General features: G+C 34.9%; 1 protein-coding gene across 1 annotated transcript in view; it reads right to left on the bottom strand.

Moving 5' to 3' along the window:
* CCDC178 (coiled-coil domain containing 178) overlaps window positions 1-22,558 on the bottom strand; it is a 370,122-nt gene that overhangs the window by 30,908 nt on the left and 316,656 nt on the right. The window contains exon 19 of the mRNA XM_029217904.1: window positions 5,601-5,735. Coding sequence (XP_029073737.1) covers window positions 5,601-5,735 — 135 coding nt within the window. The remainder of the gene's footprint in view (window positions 1-5,600; window positions 5,736-22,558) is intronic.

The following is a 22,558-nucleotide window of genomic DNA, read 5'->3' as shown; positions in this document are numbered from 1 at the left end:
AATGATAGTTTTGCCCTTTTCCCACACAGTAGCTATACCTTATTTATTTTTCTTGACTTGCTACTAAGGCTTCAGAGCAGTGATGCACAATAATGACTATAGCCAGGAATAGTTACTTTTGTCCTGATTTGAATAAAATGCTTCCAGTAATTTATCACTTAGTACATTTTATCAAGGGAGTTTTGTTCTAAATTTTTCATGACTTTTATTAGAGTAAGTGTATGTTGCCTTGACTTGACAACTAATGTCTTTCAGCATATATTGAGTAATCATATATAATATTTCTCCTTTAACTTGTCATTATATTAAATTACATTAATATATTTTCTAAAGTTGAATTTCTCTGTGGTTGAATCAAAACTTCCAGGTTTTGTTATGTGATACCCTTTATTTTCTTTTATTTTTAAAAAGTTCAAGGAGATGTGCTAATATTGCCTGTTGTGATTGTAAATTTAAAAATTTTTCTCTGGTTTTCAATCAGTTCTTACTTTATGTATTCTGAAGTTATGTTGTCATGTGCATTAAGTTCATGATTGATATGCCTTAATTGGTTATATATTTTATCAATGTGAAATATCCATATTTGAGTGTATTAATTCTTTTTGCTTTCAAGTCTCTCTCTTTTTGAATTAGAACTTCTTATTCTTTTTATCTAAGCTCTTCATTCCGTTTCTATTTGTCTGAAGTACATACCTTCTAAATGAGATAGATTTTGCTTTTATGACCAATCTGTAAAACTGTTACTTTAAACTGTGTAATGAAACCATTTAGTTATTATGATTACTAATATGTTTGGACTTATTTTGTACATTTTTATACTCTTTCTGTCCTCTTCCCTGCATTTTGAATTATTCAACTTTTTATGGCACTTTCTTTTCTCTAGTAGTTTGGGAGTGACAAATCTTATTTCTAGAACTTCTAGTAGATATTCTTACTACTGACAACTATTTTTTTTTTTTTTTTTTTCGGTACACGGGCCTCTCACTGTTGTGGCCTCTCACGTTGCGGAGCACAGGCTCCGGACACGTAGGCTCAGCGGCCATGGCTGATGGGCCCAGCTGCTCCGCGGCATGTGGGATCTTCCCGGACCGGGGCACGAACCCGTGTCCCCTGCATCGGCAGGCGGACTCTCAACCACTGCGCCACCAAGGAAGCCCCTGACAACTATTTTTAAATACTTTCTACTACTATCTAGAGTTAATCAGTAAGGCTTAGCAATTTAATGCTATTCCTCAATCATAATATCTCTAAATGTATTTATTTTAAAAATCCAAATTTCTATCATCTCTTTTGTCTTTAAAGAGATCACATAGCTTCAGAGATTTTCTTTTATATCACATTATTAAGTGATTTTAGATTTTTATCCTGTGTTTTTTCTGGTTTATTTTCATTTGTACAGTTTTCTTCCAGAAATAGGAAATTTGGGCTGCCCCATAGGTACTGTGTGTGTGTGTGTGTGTGTGAGAAATGATTAAATACCTTACCTCTGTGCCATCAAAATTCCTGGCAAAGCTTTTTGTTTATTAACTACTTTTGTTTATTAACTACAAAACTGTAGGCACCAAGAGCTGTAGAGAGCCTTTGAGGTTATCACATTCAATCTTAATAAACCAATTCATTTAATAATAAATTCACTCACCAATTATTTTTCAGTACTTATTATGTTTTGAGAACTATAGTTGGTGCCAGCGAGATAAAGATGAACAAGACATGTTTTCCAACTGAGAAGGCTTACATTCTAGTGGGTGAAGAGGTACAGACACACATAGATGTTGTGTAAGGAGGTCAGGAGAGCATTCCAGGAGGAGCCCTGCCTGAGGAGGTGCTCTCTGGCTGACTCTTAGACCATTTGCTTTCCCTCAACCACTGCAGTAACGTCTGCTTGAGTATCAGCAGTGCACATCTGGACAGCATCACCTGTTAGAAAATGTATTCCTACTGAGCCCAAACCCACCTTCCAAACTCTTCCATCATTGGTCTAGATGTTGCCCTCTAGAGCTCATCAAGATATTCATGTGTTGACCTTCATTTGGTGGTCATTTAGATGTCTGGGACAATGTCTTTTCCTTCTATAATTAAGCATTCTAAATTTTATATATTCCTCATCTCTCTTAAATTGCTGCTCTCAAGTAAATCAATATGGCCCTTAAACTATGCTTTCCAAATCTGTATAAAATACTGCAGATGTACTCAACTTTTGAAAAAAGTACAATGGGAGTATCATCTTTAACCAGAGAAAACACTTGTGCTTATGCAGGATAAGATCACATTAACGTGCTGTAGCTGTATCACATTTTTTCACTTAAATGATGAGTTAACAATGAGTCTTTTCTCTAAATAAGATGCCAAAGAGGTATTAAATCTCACAGCATTAAATACATTAAAAATACAAAGAGAAAAATAAGGATGTTAAAATGAAATAATAGTACTTACTTTATAGGGGCTCGGATGTGAGGTTAGGACTGTCAAATATACTGTACATGGTCAGAGTCAAGAAGTCTTATGTGCTTGCTAGAGCTGGAACGTGGCATTGGTTCTAAGTTTGTACAAGTTCACTTTGGCTTATATTAAAATTGCTGTGAACTAAAATCCCTACACAGATATTGATATAAATGGCTGCAAAGTTAAATATACTGATTCCTCATTCCAGAACATAGTTCATTTTATTGCTTCCTGCTTGATCATGTAATTCAAAAGCTTATCTGGCCCACCTGGTTTTATGCCATCTGCAGAGCTGCCAATTATGCTTTTTGATGGTCTGGCAAGGAATTCCTCCAAGCCCAAGGATGATACAGTCTCCTTTTTCTGCTCAACATTTATTTTGAATTGCTTTTTGCTCAATATCAGTTATATACCATTTACTTTTCAGAAGGTTCATCAGATGATTTTCTCATCAAATAGTTCACTAATATCTCATGGCATCATTATAATACTACCTTCAAAATATAAAACATTAGATTGCCCAAAGTGGACATGCTACTGAATCATAAACATAGAGAGCAATGGCATCTGGTTTGTTAAGCAATTTTTAGTCATGTTGAGTAAAACTGTAGAGATTGACGGCTGCAGACTCACTCTGCTAACATATTAAATCACTCTACCATGTTTTTCTTTTTTCTTTTTTAATTAATTTTTATTTGAGTAGAGTTGATTTACAATGCCATGTTTTTCTTTTTAAAGACAGGATATAATAAGTAAAAACAATATGGGCATGGAATACTTTGAGATTCCCTTAGTGGCCTTGCTACCATACACCCTTAAAAACAGAACAAGAATTGAGCTAATTTCACTGATGGTATAAAGTCCCAAGGGAGTTTAGAATCCTCCAGGAGGGGGACCTTACCAACAAGTAGGAAGTGTTAGCTGCTGAAAATACCACTGTGGTATGGTGGTATGCACAGAGTACAGTAGGAGGTCAAGGAAGATCTAAATTAATTCATCTGGTTGAGGAAGGTGGGTGAAGCACTCGGGAAGGATTTTGCAGAGGAGATGTTTGATTTGAGTCAGGTGTTCTTTAACAGGAAGGTAAGCAATAGTATTGCAGAAAGAGGGAAGAATATGAGCACAGGAGTGGAAGAAGGAGTTGAATAGAAGGTGTCATGATTAGTAGGAATTTTGGAGTGACTGCAATTGACTGAAGGAACTTGTGTGGATGGATGAAGCTGGGAAGGTTAGCAGGAGTTGGGCATTGTGTACCATGTTGAGGGGTTTGGACTTGACTTATCCCAGAGGATTTCACACGTTTCTATAGTTTTATGGCAAGATCCTGAAAATTATAATTTCAAAATTTGATTAAAAGCCAAAATTGAAATCTTCTAAATGGAAGGTCTCTCCAGTAGATAAGAAAAGAATCCACTAAATTATGCTCCTCAAGTTCCCCAAATACGATCCAGCCTTGCTGCTGTATCTCTAGGTGTTGAGTAGTTGAATTTTCGATACTGTACTATCATTTCTATCCTTTCACTTTAGCTGGTATGTGAAAGCCATAAAAATAATTAATTTAAAATCAAGTTTGGTAAAGAATTTCTAATGAAAAATTAGAATAAGGACTATTGAAGATTATGGATTGAGAATTCATTTTACCCATATTCAAATAGTTTCTATTGACGTTTTCAATATTTCAAAATATACCCTAATTCACAAAGAGAATTTATCATTTGAAAGATTTTTAAGAATGTTTACAGTTGGGCAAGAAATATAGGATTTTTCCAAGACAGTAATTAGAACATGAAGTTTACCTTTGAATATTTAAAAGAAAACCATGGGTTACAGCCACTCTAATTTTTAATGTACTAAATGCTAACAAACATTTCTAAGGAAAAAAATATGCTCCTGACTTCTAAAATACTTCAGTTATAGTTTATACTCAAGTTCACATATGAATTTCTATTAAACCTACATATTTTAAGCACTACCTTTTCAAAACTTAAAATTTCTCCTATTATTTAAAATTTTTTTTATAATCCATTATCAACAGAATCCTTAAATAAATATACTTTATATAATATACTTTATTAGAGTATGTATATAAAGCATATAAAGTGTTTGAACATATACTTGTTAAAGTGCATATATACTTTATATATGGGATATATATCTACATATCTATATATATATACCCTCAGAAGAAAATAGCAAAAATAGCCACAAGTAAAAATGAAATTTGAAATAGCTTTGGAAGTGCTTTGCAACATCCTTTTTTTAATTGAGGTAAAAGCATCATGACGTGCACATGTAATTAAAATATTTAGAAAAGAATTTGGTTTGCTTAGTTTCAGCATGCATTGCTAATACCGCAAGTTAATAAAAATTATGTATTTTTATGGTGATATTATTTTTGTTCTTTTATAGAAGAGGTAGTTCTTTGTTTTTTTTGATAGAACAGGTGATGGATGTTTTCCTTTGGGAGGTTATATTTTATACATATGTAACATTTCAAATAGCAAAATATTCATTTAAAAAAATGTAAGTAGTTTTCAAATAATAGTGTTCAAATAGTTAATATGGGTTTCTAAAATAGATTAGAGTCTTAAAATAAGGAAAACTGATCCATTAAAAGTTTTTACAGACACAAATAGTAAAATTTCACACGCATCTGGAACCACTGTTACATTCTCATCCCTAATTGCTCATTTTTAAAATAAAGTCATCTCCAAATCTGCTTGGGAGGACGAGCCTCTTGTAAAAACAGAAGGGGAAAGAAAACAGTTAAATAAAATAAACATCAGTGTCATTTTTACTGAAGTAGATTTCACACAAAAGCAACACAAGGCAACTGCTGACAGTATCTTTTAAACAGCCGGATGACATCTACAAAGCCTGAAGACTGGAAAATATATACTTATATCAAATGTATTTATAAAAACCCGTTCTGAGGTTTGTGAGCAAGAAGTTCAGTCTCCCTTTTCCCCCAAAGTATGTATGCATGGTGTATATGCTAACTTACTGAATTCATCTTTCATGCAATTCCAGTTTATTAAAGAGGTTAAAAATTTATAAAACTCTGATGGGATATGGTTTTAATGCTTCATCACACTACCCATCATTTGCTTTTCAATCTAGATCAGAATGATCTTTCCCACTTCCCTGCAATCACCTACCTGCACAGCTAATATTTTTTGAATACTCTCTTGAGAGTCTATCTGGAACTTGGCCAGCCTCATACGGCTGTAGAGGACCACCAGCTCGAAGTGCTTCTGCCACAACTTGTGTATCCTTCTTTGCAGCTGACAGAACTAAAGGGAAGAGGGAGGGGGGAAAAAACACAAGTCAGAGTAGGAGAGGAAATTAATGGCAGTGTTCAAGAAGAATGATGGAGGGAAATATAGAAAGCAGTCAATAGCCCATTCTGCACTGTACGGGCCTGACAGGAATTTCACAGTCTCTTGATTTTTCAGCCCACTCATGTGCATTCATCAGAAACCAGTCACATCTGGCCGCCAGGATGGGGGGTTAATTTTCTCTAAATGCCTCAGCAGTTTTGTTCTAGCTGAGGCAAACTCTGTGACTGCAAAGCTGATGAGTAAAATATTTCTACTTCACCCAGTTTAACTCAAAACCGATAGCCTCGGGACATATTGAACCTTTCTTTAAAAAATAATCTTTCGAAGCTTTTTTGAATGGCACATCAGGTCAAGCCAAAGTTTAAAAATGCAACTTTGAGACTTTGATGGACACCATCGCTTCTTTTTTTCCTCATAAACCCTTACCAGGGTTTGGCAATGTGTGCTTTAGAGCATGAAAAAACTAAAGAGAATTAACTTAGCCACCAACTGCTGAGGGAGAACAATAACAGGGAAGAACTTTCCAGCTCAAACTCCCTATTAATCCACCTCCCTCTGACTATGCGACACAGGAATATCTCACTGCACTAAAGTACAGTGGACACGACGTTTAGAAGTGACACTTTAAATATGGAATCTAAACACAGAAAGAAAGATTTCTCCTGTGCGAAATTTCTCTATCTTTTGGAACTTTAATCTAAAACCAACCAAACAAACAAAAAACACAGTAGAAGTGTTACCAAGGCAATATACATTTGTACTTCAACAGTTAGCATAGCTGTACCATACGGAATTGTTATAATTAGGTTATTTTCAAAGAAATAAGCTTCATAAAAATTAACGGAAAAAAACATATTAAAAACTTTTTCCCATAATATATTCTGTTACTGAAACCGCTTTTATATTTTGGTAGTTATTTATGTTGATTTCTTTTTAGCTGTATTTTGCAGAATGAAAAGATAAACACCAAAAAATTTCAGATCAAATATTTCTTCGTAACAGAATAAAAACATGTCACATTAGAAAGGCTATTTTATGTTCTACTTATTGTTTTGGGTACTGGCTACATTTAAGAGATCCTTTACAAAACTTCATCAAACAGTGCACATGTGACTTGTGAACTCTTCTGTATGCATATGTCAATAAACAGTTTACTTAAAAGTAACCATTTTTAAAATAGCTACCTGGTGTTGCAAGTGAATTGTTTACCATCATTATCTTCATTATGCATTGAAATGAGCAACACATAGGTATCTATGTAAACACACAGAGAAATAAAGCCTCTATCCTTGGTTAATTGGTTAACTTAGGATGAAAAAATAACCTTGAAACTATAGATATTTCAGCTTACTAAATGCCAAAATATATTACCTGAAATTAGTTTATGGGCATTTCAGATAATTTAGGATAATGAATTAAACAGTAAATCACTTTTTGAAGAGGAAAATCTGTCAATATTTTTTTTCTGTAATATTTTAATATTTATTTAAATAAAATATTTTGATAATTTTAATAATATTTAAAAAATTTCTGCCAGCTCTGACAGCCAATAGGGGGAGGGTGTGCTGTATCTTGACATATTCATTAAGACACTAGAACACTTTACTCAAAGCATTATATTTTTATTATGATGTACACAAATATGACAAAAGGCAAATGAGAGGAAGATGAGTTCTAGTAGAATTCCTAAAAGTGAAGATAATTTTTTTTACAAGTGGACATTCTTCAATGTGTGGAAGGTTTTACAAGTGGGAGCTCATCAAACAAAGTGAATTGGATGATAATATTTCCCACATCCACATCTTAAATGAGGAGAAACTGCTGTATACAGTAAGTCAATTTTATTCACTTTTCTGTGTTCTAGCTTGAGGTAGCCACAAAGGCCTTAAAATAGTTCATATATAAGTGTTAACTGAAGCTACTTAAGAAAAGTTCCTAACGTATCAACTAAGAAAGAGTAATATCTCAAAAAACTTTAAAAAAATCTATAGCTAATAAGCCTCTAGAAAAAGACAAACCAGGAAAGAGAATAACTGAAGGCATTCTTAAAGAGAAGAATCAGAATCCAATTAAAGTCACATGTACACGTATACAGATGCACATTAAATACAATAAAATGATCAACAATATATATGGGAAAATATTTAAGAACCCAGGAGTACAGTTAATTTAAGAGTTGGTCATGAAGACAACTCTCTTAGGAAAGTGGTTATGATAAAAGCCCAATTATAAGATGTCAGGAGACAGTGATCACTCAATAAATACTTATTGATATTAACTCAATAAAGTGAACTGGTAAAATTTTAGTGTCAAAAGTGAAGAAGTGAATAAGACGTTCAGGAATTTACGAATTAATGGAAGAAGAGAAAAATAAACCAAGTAAATGCAAGACTCATAAAAATATAGAAAGGGAAAATTAAAGAGAGAGAGAGAGTTAAGTTATGAGTGGAAAAATCCTTCAACTGGATGCCGAATTTAGGTTGGAACCAAAGTAACTGAAGTGGTTTTTGATCTCTTCGACTTCAATTAGCCCAGTGTTTCTGGAATGAAACATTCCAATGATTACATTCCTGAAGCATAATCATTTCCTGGAACGATTACATTCCTGCCCCTCTCACTCAGATTTTAGGGAAGGTGAGGTGGGATGAGGAAGGAAGTGGTAGAGAAACAAAAAAGGACAGAGACAGCTCACCCTTCCCCCTCCCCATATCTTCAAGTCCGTTCTCTAGTAGGTCTGTGTCTTTATTCCTGTCTTACCCCTAGGTTCTTCATGACATTTTTTTCCCTTAAATTCCATATATATGTGTTAGCATATGGTATTTGTCTTTCTCTTTCTGACTTACTTCACTCTGTATCACAGAGCGAGAGAGAGGCATGGACATATATACACTACCAAACGTAAGGTAGATAGCTAGTGGGAAGCAGCCACATAGCACAGGGAGATCAGCTCGGTGCTTTGTGACCGCCTGGAGGGGTGGGATAGGGAGGGTGGGAGGGAGGGAGACGCAAGAGGGAAGAGATATGGGAACATATGTATATGTATAACTGATTCACTTTGTTATAAAGCAGAAACTAACACACCATTGTAAAGCAATTATACCCCAATAAAGATGTTAAAAAAAAAAAAGGACAGAGAGGGACATAAACACACTGGGTGGGAGGTTAGCAAGGGCATTCCTTGCCCTGTATTCAGAAGTAAGAATGGAATTGAGAGCCATTGGAATTGAGACGAACTGGGCTGGGCTTAGCCCCAGGCAAGTATTTCAAGAATTTTGGAAGAGAATGGAATATTCTCATAGAAATCAAAGGAGGAGCAATGTTACAGCAGGAGGAGTCATTTTGGAAAAAGATCCCCAACTTCACTGCCCTCCATTTTGTAAACAAAAAGAGGAAATGAGGATCTTCCTCACTTCAGGAAAGTGGAATCAGGAAACAGCTGGTATGTACTCTGAGCCATTTAAAATGGCAAAAAGGGAGGAAGAGTTTTCTGACAATGGTTTCTGACTGGTTTGAATTTGTAGCACACTTGGTAACCTTGGTTCTAATACTTGCTTTGTGAGCTCTTTGCTGAAGGAAGCCCAAAGATGGAATTCATTGATACTTCTTTTGAGATAACGATCGCTACGTACATACGTACTTATTCATGAAGAGGAAAACTAGTCAATGTCCATTTTGACATGGTGTATTGAGATATAGCTGGCGATCTTGTGTCAGTGTGAGCATTATACATAATGTACACTTGTGAGCACTGCATACAATGTACTACGTTTCTACATTTGGTAAAAATACCTTCTGATTAAATTTGATTAGGCTCTTGAAATTTATTAACATTTTAAAGCTTGATACGCTTTGACAGTAAAACAGAATAAATGAATATTGTCACAAGAATGAGAGAGTCTCCATTTTCTTGTTTTAATACACTATATTACATGGATTCTGTCTTTAATTGAAGTTACTTTGCTGACATAAATTCATGACATCTGCTAACTCCTATGTATCACAGAAACCTGGCTTTAATATTAAATGTTATAATGCATATATTACAACACACAAAACCTCTAATTAAATGGGTTTACATGCGTGTAAAAACACAATATGCTAAGAATAAAATAACACTATTTGATATTCCAGTTACAGGTTTCAAAATAATTAGGACTAGCCATAATCAAGTCAGCAGCAAAATATCATCTTATACCATTCTCATGTTCTTAGCATAGAGTTAGAAATTTCAAAGCGCCACCTTTTCAGGTATTTTCCAGGGCTAGGCTGGAGCATAAAATGGTCTTGTTTTCATTATGGAGGACAAGAGAATAAAGTAAAGCCTTGCTATGCCTAACCCAAAGGGGACAGTTGGAACACACTGTGAAAAGAGTGAAGTAGTGTTGAAGTATTTGTTATTTAATATCAGAGAAAACAAAGTATACATACGTGTGATTTTAAAAATATGCCCTCAGATTATTTGATAATTCTTCCCTTTAAGAAATTAAGCAGAATTCTCTTCCCTTTGAGTATGGGCTGGCCTTAGTGACTCTCTTGTACTGAACCGAATATGGCAGAAGATAGTGTGCTACTTCCAAGAAACACACACACACACACACACACACACACACACACACACACAGAGCTGTGGCTTCTTGAGAAAGTGAATGTTTATCGGTTTAAGCTGCTACATTTTGGCACAATTTGTTATGCAAAAATAGTTAACAATAGGTTCTTGCATCTATGTTCATCAGTGATATGGGTCTGTAGTTTTCTTTCTTTGTGACATCTTTGTCTGGTTTTGGTATCAGGGTGATGGTGGCTTCGTAGAATGAGTTTGGGAGTGTTCCTCCCTCTGCTATATTTTGGAAGAGTTTGAGAAGGATAGGTGTTAGCTATTCTCTAAATGTTTGATAGAATTCACCTGTGAAGCCATCTGTCCTGGGCTTTTGTTTGTTGGAAGATTTTTAATCACAGTTTCAATTTAAGTGCTTGTGATTGGTCTAACAATAGGTTCTTAACTCTCCTTCTCTTCTTTCTCTTTGCCTATTAAGGAAATAATTTACCATCTGTATTTTCTGAGTGCAAAGTAAAAGTACTCTCCTAATTTGCTGCTTGGTTTAAGACTGAAACTAATTTATTAGTAATAAGAGGTTGATTAATAAACACTTATTTTTTTATAAAGTACTTTTAAAAAAAATTAATTAATTAGTTTATTTTTGGCTGTGTTGGGTCTTTGTTGCTGTGCATGGGTTTTCTCTAGTTGCAGCGAGTGGGGGCTGCTCTTCATTGAGGTGCGCAGGCTTCTCATCACAGTGGCTTCTCTTGTTGTGAAGCATGGGCTCTAGGCATGTGGGCTTCAGTAGTTGTGGTTCGTGAGCTCAGTAGTTGTGGCTCGCGGTCTCTAGAGCACATGCTCTGTAGTTGTGGTGCATGGGCTTAATTGCTCCGTGGCATGTGGGATCTTTCCAGACCAGGGCGCAAATCCGTGTCCCCTGCATTAGCAGGCAGATTCTTAACCACTGCGCCACCAGGGAAGTGCCAATAAATACTTATTGATTGATGGAATGGTTTGTATCATCCAGGAGCTCATTATTTTAATTGAAGACAGTACAGAGGAACTATAGTTTAATAATCCCAGAAATTTAAAAATGTTTCATTATCCACAAATATTTTCATGTACTACATCAATATAGTAAAGAAAAAAAATCATTCCCAAAAGATGTTGATATGAATCAACACTGAAAAAAAACAATCAACAATGAAAAACTTATCGTGGTAAACTAGCAAGGAACAGAGAAAATTTCTTTAACCTGATAAAGGGTATAAACCAAAAACTTCCAACAAACAGTTTATGAAGTAGAGATACTTTGGAAACATTCCCATGAATGTCAAGGAAAAATAAGTAAGGATATCAGGAATCAATACCTCTGTTTAAAATTTTACTGGCCAAAGCAATAAGAAAATAAAAGAAAAAAGGATAGGTATAAGAGGAAGAATATCTACAGAGAAAATTTAAGAAACTCTACAAACCAATAATAGGAGGTAATGAGAGTTTAGGAACATTTTTGCTGCAAGAGTAGCATTGAAAAAAATCAGTTACATTAAAAAAAAATTAGTTATAACCAAATTTGAATTGTAATTTAAAAATCCCATTCATAATCACAATGTAAAATGTAAGATACCTAGGTTTTAATCTATTAAAGAATATGTAGGTTTTCTAGAGAAAATTAAAAAACATTTTTGAAAAATATAAAATAAGGACTGAATAAATGGAGAGATATAACATGTCCACATACTGGAAGAGAGGATCATGGTCAGGCACGTCAACTTTTCACAAAGTAGTCTACAATCTCATTGGGGCTCATGAAACTTGACCTAAAATTCATACGGAAGAACAAAGGACTGGGAACACCTAAGACAATTGTGAAATAGGAGAATAAGCTCAAGGAATTTGCCATGCCATATTATAAGACTTGTCACAAAGCTGTAGGAACCAAGAGCAATATCAGCATTGGAAGGGATAAAAAATGGTTGATCAGAAAAGAGAGCTGAACAACACAGACACTCGTATAAAATACAGAAATTTGAAATATGACAAAATAGCATTTAAATCAGCGGAGAAAGGATGGCATAATTGGTTTACCCTATATAAGGACCCAACACAAAATTAGATCCTTAACTCATGATATACACTAATAAAAACAAGGTAGATTAAAATAAGGAAAGCTAAACTTTAAGATTTTTGTATGAAACTATGACAGACTAACTTTATGACTTTCAGAAGGGGAAGGATTTTTTAAACTAAATATTAAAATAATAAATTCTAATGGAAAGAATTGACAAATTTAATTACACTCAAATTTTTTAAAAAACTTAAACTTAGACTAACAAAATAAGCCACAGGCTTAGAGAAAATATTAATAACACAGCTGACAAGGATTAATTTCTTTAACATAGAAAGAGCACCTAGAGCTTTGTGACAGCCTGGAGGGGTGGGATAGGGAGAGTGGGAGGGAGGGAGACGCAAGAGGGAAGAGATATGGGAACATATGTATATGTATAACTGATTCACTTTGTTATAAAGCAGAAACTAACACACCATTGTAAAGTAATTATACCCCAATAAAGATGTTTAAAAAAAAAAAAAAAAAAAGAAAGAGCACCTAGAAATCAATAAAAGAAACAATACAAACGCACCAGAAAAATGGGCAAATGATACAAATAGGCAATACACCGAAAAGGAGAGTTATTTGGTCTATAAACACTTGAAAACATGTTCCACCTCTAGTGGAGTACAAATATATATACCTCACACTCATCAGATTGGCAATTATTAAAAAAAAAACAGCAGTCCACACCAATTGTTGGTAAAGATGTGAAAAAACCCTGAACATTCATATACTGTTCAAATTTGTTTATAATTTGATACGACTTTAAAGAGCAATTTGCCATTACGTATCGAAGTTGCAGGCATATTTTTCCTTTGATCCAGAAATCATACTTAAATCTACAAATTCTAGAACAGTGGTTCTCAAGACCAGAAGGATCAATATCACCCCAGAGCTTGTTAGGAAAACAGCCATTCAGACCCACTGAATTAGAAATTTCTGGCGCCCAGCAATTGGTGTTTTAACAAGCTCTACAAGTGATGTAACACATGCTGAAGTCTGAGAGATATTCCTTTTGAAACAGTCATAATATGTTCTCAAGGAAACAAATTAATGTTCATTTATAGCATTACTTGCAGTAATGAAAATTTGGAAACAATCTGTCTACACATGGGTAATGAAAAAATATATTGTGGCATGTTCCTACCCTAAATCCTAACATTTAAAATAAATATACTAAAATTGCAAGTGATATAGATAGTACAACACTTATATAAATAAAAAGAAAACTAATAGTTATTTTAAATTAATTACTATATAAGCATAGTATTAAAAACACAGATGAAATGATAAACACTAAGAAAAAGGCTAGCGGCTAACTCTGAGAAAGAAGGAGGAAAAGAATATTAGGAACAGGCAGATAGAGGGTTTTGAGTGCATCTATCTATACTGGTTTAATCATCCAAAGCAAATATGTCAAATGTCAAGATTTACAAAACTGGTAAAGGTACACAAAAATTTGTCATTAGCCTTTATGTCATTTGTCATTAACACTTATAGCTTACACATAACTCTGTAACTTACTGTATATTTAATTGTTTCATTAAAAAAAAGCCCATAGGCTAAGCTGACATCTCTGTAAGAAAGGTATCCTCTATATATTATGACTTGGAATTACTTTTAGATAATTTATTATAATCTGGGTTTTTAAAAAAGTATCCTGTTACATTTGACCATCTGCTAACATATAAGAGTTTTGTTTTTATTTCATAATACAAGATTTTTATTATGTATCTCCTAGACGTGATCTTACCCATAATAAAAGAACTACCCAAAATATTTGAGTTTACATCAATAAGGAAAGTATTACTACTTCTAGACAATTCATAAATTGCTAAAAATTTTGGTGTTTTTCTCCACACTGCTCACATATTTAATACAGTTGTTGAAGAGTAACCTTATAACTTATTTCCTACTAAATTAGAAGATGTACATAAACTATTTTCATGAGAATTTGAATTTGCTAGAATTAGAGGAGGATTGGTGGTACATCCATTTGAAAAAGTATAAGGATACATAAACTGATTAACAGCGCTTTGGAGAAAGTCAAATTAGTCCTCAGACAACTGACTTTTTGTGTGTGTGATTTAAATTTTCTAAAATTATCAAATCATGAGATCGGATCCCTAATAAGAATAATGGCAATAACATTTTCATGTCAGCCACGTTGATATCATGAAGACACTTTGCTAAGTGAAAGTTTTAAAAGGCAAAACAGATATTAACAACATATTAATCTAAATAAACAGAATTTTTTTGTAAGCTTATACATACATTGTATGTTACTGTGTTGGAACAATAGTAGACTAGTGTGTTTTTTCTTTAAGAAGATTCCTTAAATTGCTCTCTGTGCATTACAGAACATAAATATCATTGCAAACATGCTTTAGATAAAATTAACTCATTTTTAGAGACATATGGTGCCAAAGATTAACTCCCCAAAGACATAATTTAACTGGCTTTTGCAATTTAGGAACCCTGCAAAAAAGGAAGGGAACATTTCAAGGAAATGAGAAATGTCCTTATAATGAATTTCTGCTTATAAGAATCAGACATAACAACAGTCTTTTTAATTAAAATACAAATACCATATGTATAGTTATCTGAAAATGAACTATAAATTGTTTTGCCAGGAAACAAAGACCAGTCAGTACTGAAAACACAGAAGTCCCTTGAAATACAAAGGTAATACTTGGCAGGACCAATAACTCATGGACAGCAAAGTTCTTTATCTATGAATAATGATTTGTCCATTACTGGACATGTTTTCAATGCAACTGCTGAAGATTTGACTATATGAGACAGATCTTTAAACAATACCTCACTTATACTTTTTGGAAGAAAAATATCCTTATAAAAACTGGATGGTAGTTTAAAAGAACACAGAATTTTTCTGCATACACAAGAAAAATCCATTAGATGCACCATTCAAACAGGAAATTAAGAGAATCACTGCAATAAACAACCCTCATCAATGCAACATGTAGGACAAATATGAGAGGTGTGGAACATTCCACATTCTTGAAGCAAAAATCAATTCCCAATACACTGGGGTGGGAACTGGGCGTGAGGGTGTGGTGCTGGCGATGTGTGACATTTGTTAGAGGTTACCAGATTTCTGAAGGAAGTATCTGTGTATGCATGGATTAACTCACCACAGGTATCTGAAAATTTCATAGTACATCTGATGTGGCTGCTAGTGAGCTTGAGAATTTCATAGGTGAGAAGCCTGCAGCCTAAGAGTAGAAATATTAGGAAGATTTTTTACTGTGGGAGAAAATTAAAGCATTTCAGATAATCTCCTTGTGTTTCTTACCTATAAACATAGTCAAACAGTCCAACTGTAGAAGCAGCTCTAAGAAAAAATGATGTGTATTTGACAAAGAAGAGAAAAAAATCCTATATTCTGCAGATTTGCATTTGTACCTTAGGTAATCCAATTAAAATCATACCTAAAGCTTTGACAAAGCATGATAAAGGAAATAACAGTATTTTCCTATAGGAACATATTTTAGGTGATTAATAGAAATAGACATATAGTCATACATTTGCACGAGACTATTAAAATAATGATTATAATTTCTGACCTGCTTGTTATAAGGTTCCACATACTGAAAGCATACTGCCTTTTTCTATTTCTGACAGATAAATAAAACTGATAAGCAAAGATATGTGCATGCAATTTTAATGCAACAGACTGATGTGAAGTGCAGCTCACAAGGCAAATAGCATAAGCCCTATCAGTTCTGTTTATTGTAATAAACCAAACAATGGCAATTACAAACTACTCCACAGATTTTTGGCACGGCAGGAATGACAGATCTATAAAACCCAGTTAATACTGATCTTTTTAGAGTTTTCAGTTACCAAGCGGCACACGTACAATACACAAATCTCAAAAGTAATGAGATATTTCTTTATTATCAAATCTGTTCCACAGACTGGTGTTAAAGATCACGTAGCTCATTTCTGGAAATCTCTTTGTCAACTGCTTAGGTATACTTAAGAAAAATAAAACATGCATTCCCAAATCTGGAGCTACTCTATACTCTAATTATAAAGGGCTACTCTATTACTCTAATTATATAAATAATAATACATTTCAAGATTCTGTATTTGGAACTCTGCTAATACATTAAAAACTCTGATGACATGAGAGAAAACAAGCTGATCCATAACAGACACTGCTTTTACCATTTGTTCTAGGGTTCTGTCTGTTTTTGTTTTTTTTTTCCTCTCTTTCTTTTCTTCTGAGCTGTGTGCTAGCAGGGTCTTGGTGTTCTGGCCAGGTGTCGGGTCTGAGCCTCTGAGGATACTGGACCACCAGAAACCTCCTGGACCCACATAATACTGATTGGCAAGAGCTCTCCCAGAGATCTTCGTTTCAATACTAAGACCCAGCTCCACCCCATGGCCAGCAAGCTCCAGAGCTGGACGCTCAATGCCAAACTACTAGCAAGTCAGGAACACAACCTCATCCATTAGCAGGGAGGCTTTCTAAAGTCATACTAAGTTCACATACACCCCAAAACACACCACCAGACGTGGCCTTGCCCACCAGAAGGAAAAGATACAGCCCCAGCCACCAGAACACAGGCACCAGTCCCCTCCACCAGGAAGCCTAACGAGCCACAGAACCAACCTCACCCACTGGGGGCAGACACCAAAAATAATGGGAACTACAAACCTGCAGCCTGCGAAAAAGAGATCCCAAACACAGTAAGTTAAATAAAATGAGAAACCAGAGGAATATGCAGCAGATGAAGAAGCAAGGTAAAAACCCACAGACAAACAAATGAAGAGGAAATAGGCAGTCTACCTGAAAAAGAATTCAGAGTGATGATACTAAAGATGATCCAAAATTTCAGAAATAGAATGGAGAAAATACAAGAAACGTTTAACAAGGACCTAGAAGAACTTAAGAGCAAACAAACAATGATGAACAACACTATGAATGAAATAAAAAATACTCTAGAAGGAATCAATAGCAGAATAACTGAGGCAGAAGAACAGATAAGTAACCTGGAAGATAAAATAGTGGAAATAACTGCTGCAGAGCAGAATAAAGATAAAAGAATGAAAAGAATTGAGGACAGCCTCAGAGACATCTGGGACAACATTAAACGCACCAACATTTGAATTATAGGGGTCCCAGAAGAAGAAGAGAAAAAGAAGGGGACTGAGAAATATTTGAAGAGATTATAGTTGAAAACTTCCCTAATATGGGAAAGGAAACAGTCAAGCAAGTCCAGGAAGCACATAGAGTCCCAAATAGGATAAATCCAAGGAGAAACATGCCAAGACACATATTAAGCAAATTATTAAAAAATAAATACAAAGAAAACATATTAAAAGCAGCAAGGGAAAAACAACAAATAACATACAAGGGAATCCCCATAAGGTTAACAGCTGATCTTTCAGCAGAAACTTTCCAAGCCAGAAGGGAGTGGCAGGACATATTTAAAGTGATGAAAGGGCAAAACCTACAACCAAGATTACTCTACCCAGCAAGGATCTCATTCAAATTCGACGGAGAAATTAAAACCTTTACAGACAAGCAAAAGCTTAGAGAATTCAGAACCACCAAACCAGCATTACAACAAATGCTAAAGGAACTTCACTAGGCAGGAAACACAAGACAAGGAAGAGACCTACAATAACAAGCCCAAAACAATTAATAAAAAGGTAATAGGAACATACATACCGATAATTACCTTAAATGTAAATGCATTAAATGCTCCAACCAAAAGACATAGACTGGCTGAATGGATACAAAAACAAGACCCCTATATATGTGGACTACAAGAGACCCACTTCAGACCTTGGGACACATACAGGCTGAAAGTGAGGGGATGGAAAATGATATTCCATGCCAATGGAAATCAAAAGATAGCTGGAGTAGCAATATTCATATCAGACAAAATAGACTTTAAAATAAAGACTATTACAGGAGACAAAGAAGGACACTACATAATGATAAAAGGATCAATCCAAGAAGAAGATATAACAATTGTAAAAATTTATGCATGCAATATAGGAGCACCTCAATACATAAGGTAAATGCTAACAGCCATAAAAGGGGAAATCGACAGTAACACAATCATAGTAGGGGACTTTAACACCTCACTTTCACCAACGGACAGATCATCCAAAATGAAAATAAATAAGGAAACACAATCTTTAAAAGACACATTAGGCGAGATAGACTTAACTGATATTTACAGGACATTCCGTCCAAAAACAACAGAATACTCTTTCCTCTCAAGTGCTCATGGAACATTCTCCAGGATAGATGATATCTTGGGTCACAAATCAAGTCTTGGTAAATTTAAGAAAATTAAAATGGTATCAAGTACCTTTTCCAACCACAACACTATGAGACTAGATATGAATTACAGGAAAAAAACTGTAAAAAATACAAACACATGGAGGCTAAACAATTTGCTAGTAAAAAAACAAGAGATCACTGAAGAAATCAAAGAGGAAATCAAAAAATACCTAGAAACAAATGACAATGAAAACACGATGATCCAAAACCTATCGGATGCAGCAAAAGCAGTTCTAAGAGGGAAGTTTACAGCAATACAATCCTACCTCAAGAAATAAGAAACGTCTCAGATAAACAACCTAACTTACACCTAAAGCAATGAGAGAAAGAACAAAAAAACCCAAAGTTAGCAGAAGGAAAGAAAACATAAAGATCAGATCACAAATAAATGAAGGAAACAATAGCAAAGATCAATAAAACTAAAAGCTAGTTCTTTGAGAAGATAAATAAAATTGATAAACCATTAGCCAGACTCATCAAAGTAAAAAGGGAGAAGACTCAAATCAATAGAATTAGAAATGAAAAAGTAGAAGTAACAACTGACACTGCAGAAATACAAAGGATCATGAGAGACGACTACAAGCAACTATATGCCAATAAAATGGACAACCTGGAAGATATGGACAAATTCTTAGAAAAGCACAATGTTCTGAGACTGATCTAGAAAGAAATAGAAAATAAACAGACAAATCACAAGCACTGAAATTGAAACTGTGATTAAAAATCTTCCAACAAACAAAAGCCCAGGACCAGATGGCTCAACAGGCGAATTCTATCAAACATTTAGAGAAGAGCTAACACCTATCCTTCTCAAACTCTTCCAAACTATAGCAGAGGGAGGAACACTCCCAAACTCGTTCTACGAGGCCACCATTACCCTGATATCAAAACCAGGCAAAGATGTCACAAAGAAAGAAAACTACAGGCCAATATCACTGATGAACATAGATGCAAAAATCCTCAACAAAATAGTAGCAAACAGAATCCAATAGCACATTAAAAGAATCATACACCATGATCAAGTGGGGTTTATTCCAGGAATGCAAGGATTCTTCAATATACGCAAATTAATCAATGTGATACACCATATTAACAAATTGAAGGAGAAAAACCATATGATTATCTCAATAGATGCAGAAAAAGCTTTCAACAAAATTCAACACCCATTTACGATAAGAAGCCTCCAGAAAGTAGGCATAGAGGGAACTTATCTCAACATAATAAAGGCCATATATGACAAATCCACAGCCAACATTGTTCTCTATGGTGAAAAACTGAAACCATTTCCTCTAAGATCAGGAACAAGACAAGGCTGTCCACTCCCACTGCTATTATTGAACATAGTTTTGGAAGTTTTAGCCACAGCAATCAGAGAAGAAAAGGAAATAAAAGGAATCCAAATCAGAAAAGAAGAAGTAAAGCTGTCACTGTTTGCAGATGACATGATACTATACATAGAGAATCCTAAAGATGCCACCAGAAAACTACTAGAGCTCATCAATGAATTTGGCAAAGTAGCAGGATACCAAATTAATGCACAGAAATCTCTTGCATTCCTATACACTAATGATGAAAAATCTGAAAGAGAAATTAAGGAAACACTCCCATTTACCAGTGCAACAAAAAGAATAAAATACCTACGAACAAACCTTCCTAAGGAGACAAAAGACCTGTATGCAGAAAACTATAATGATGTAAGAAATTAAAGATGATAGAAACTGATGGAGCGATATACCATGCTCTTGGTTTGGAAGAAACAACATTGTGAAAATGACTATACTGCCCAAAGCAATCTACATGTTCAATGCAATCCCTATCAATCTACCCATGGCATTTTTTAGAGAACTAGAACAAAAAATTTCACAATTTGTATGGAAACACAAAAGACCCCAAATAGCCAAAGCAATCTTGAGAAAGAAAAATGGAGCTGGAGGAATCAGGCCCCCAGACTTCAGACTATACTACAAAGCTATAGTAATCAGGACAGTATGCTACTGGCACAAAAACAGAAATATAGATCAATGGAACAGGATAGAAAGCCCAGAGATAAACCCATGCACCTATCATCACCTTATTTTGGATAAAGGAGGCAAGAATACACAATGGAGAAAAGACAGCCTCTTCAATAAGTGGTGCTGGGAAAACTGGACAGCTACCTGTAAAAGAATGAAATGAGAACACTCCCTAAGGCCATACACAAAAATAAACTCAAAATGGATTAGAGACCTAAATGTAAGGCCAGACACTATAAAACTCTTTGAGGAAAACACAGGCAGAGCACTGTATGTCATAAATCACAGCAAGATCCTTTTTGACCCACCTCCTAGAGAAATGGAAATAAAAACGAAAATAAACAAATGGGTCCTAATGAAACTTAAAAGCTTTAGCACAGCAAAGGAAACCATAAAGAAGATGAAAAGACAACCCTCAGAATGGGAGAAAATATTTGCAAATGAAGCAACTGACAAAGGATTAATCTCCAAAATATACAAGCAGCTCATGCAGCTCAATATCAAAATAACAAACACCCTAATCCAAAAGTGGGCAGAAGACTTAAATAGACATTTCTCCAAAGAAGATATACAGATTGCCAACAAACACATGAAAGGATGCTCAACATCACTAATCATTAGAGAAATGCAAATCAAAACTACAATGTGGTATCACCTCACACCAGTCAGAATGGTCATCATCAAAAAAATCTACAAACAATAAATGCTGGGGAATGTCTGGAGAAAAAGGAACCCTCTTGCACTGTTGGTAGGAATGTAAATCGATACAGCCACTATGGAGAACAGCGTGGAGGTTCCTTAAAAAACTAAAAATAGATCTACCATACAACCCAGCAATCCCACTACTGGGCATATACCCTGAGAAAACCATAATTCAAAAAGAGTCATGTACCACAATGTTCATTGCAGCTCTACGTACAATAGCCAGGACACGGAAGCAACCTAAGTGTCTGTCAACAGATGAATGGATAAAGAAGATGTGGCACATACATACAATGGAATATTATTTGGCCATAAAAAGAAACAAAACTGAGTTATTGGTAGTGATGTGGATGGACCCAGAGTCTGTCATACAGAGTGAAGTAAGTCAGAAAGAGAACAGCAAATACCATATGCTAACACATATATATGGAATCTAAAAAAAAAAAAAAAGGTTCTGAAGAACCTAGGGGCAGGACAGGAATAAAGACGCAGAGGTAGAGAAAGGACTTGAGGACACGGGGAGGGGGAATGGTAAGCTGGGATGAAGTGAAAGATTAGCATTGACATATATACACTACCAAATGTAAAATAAATAGCTAGTGGGAAGCAGCTGCATAGCAGAGGGAGATCAGCTCCGTGGTTTGTGACCACCTAGAGTTGTGGGAGAGGGAGGGTGGGAGGGAGGTGCAAGAGGGAGGAGATATTTGGATATATGTATACATATTTTGATTCACTTTGTTATACAGCAGAAACTAACACAACATTGTAAAGCAATTATACTCTAATAAAGATGTTTAAAAAAATAAAATAAATGTGTTCACAGAATATGAAAAAAAAATAAACTACAGCTCAAACAACGATGGCTCTCGATCTTTATCTTCAAAACCAACATCTCTGAGCCTGACTGGTCTCTAGCATTACTACTGGACACTCTCCTCTATCTACTCAATGGGACCCCAAGGTCAAAGCTCAAAGATGAATCCACTGGGTCCAGAGACCTTCTCATCCTACCTACTTTCTCTTCCTATTGTCCTGTGATTTAGAATGAGATTCCACCATCCATTATGTTGCTCAAGCCAAAAT

Source organism: Monodon monoceros, unplaced genomic scaffold, assembly GCF_005190385.1.
Source record: "Monodon monoceros isolate NGI ecotype Baffin Bay Population unplaced genomic scaffold, NGI_Narwhal_1 Super_Scaffold_1, whole genome shotgun sequence".
NCBI lineage: Eukaryota > Metazoa > Chordata > Mammalia > Artiodactyla > Monodontidae > Monodon > Monodon monoceros.
This window is presented reverse-complemented; position numbering and strand designations above follow the sequence as displayed.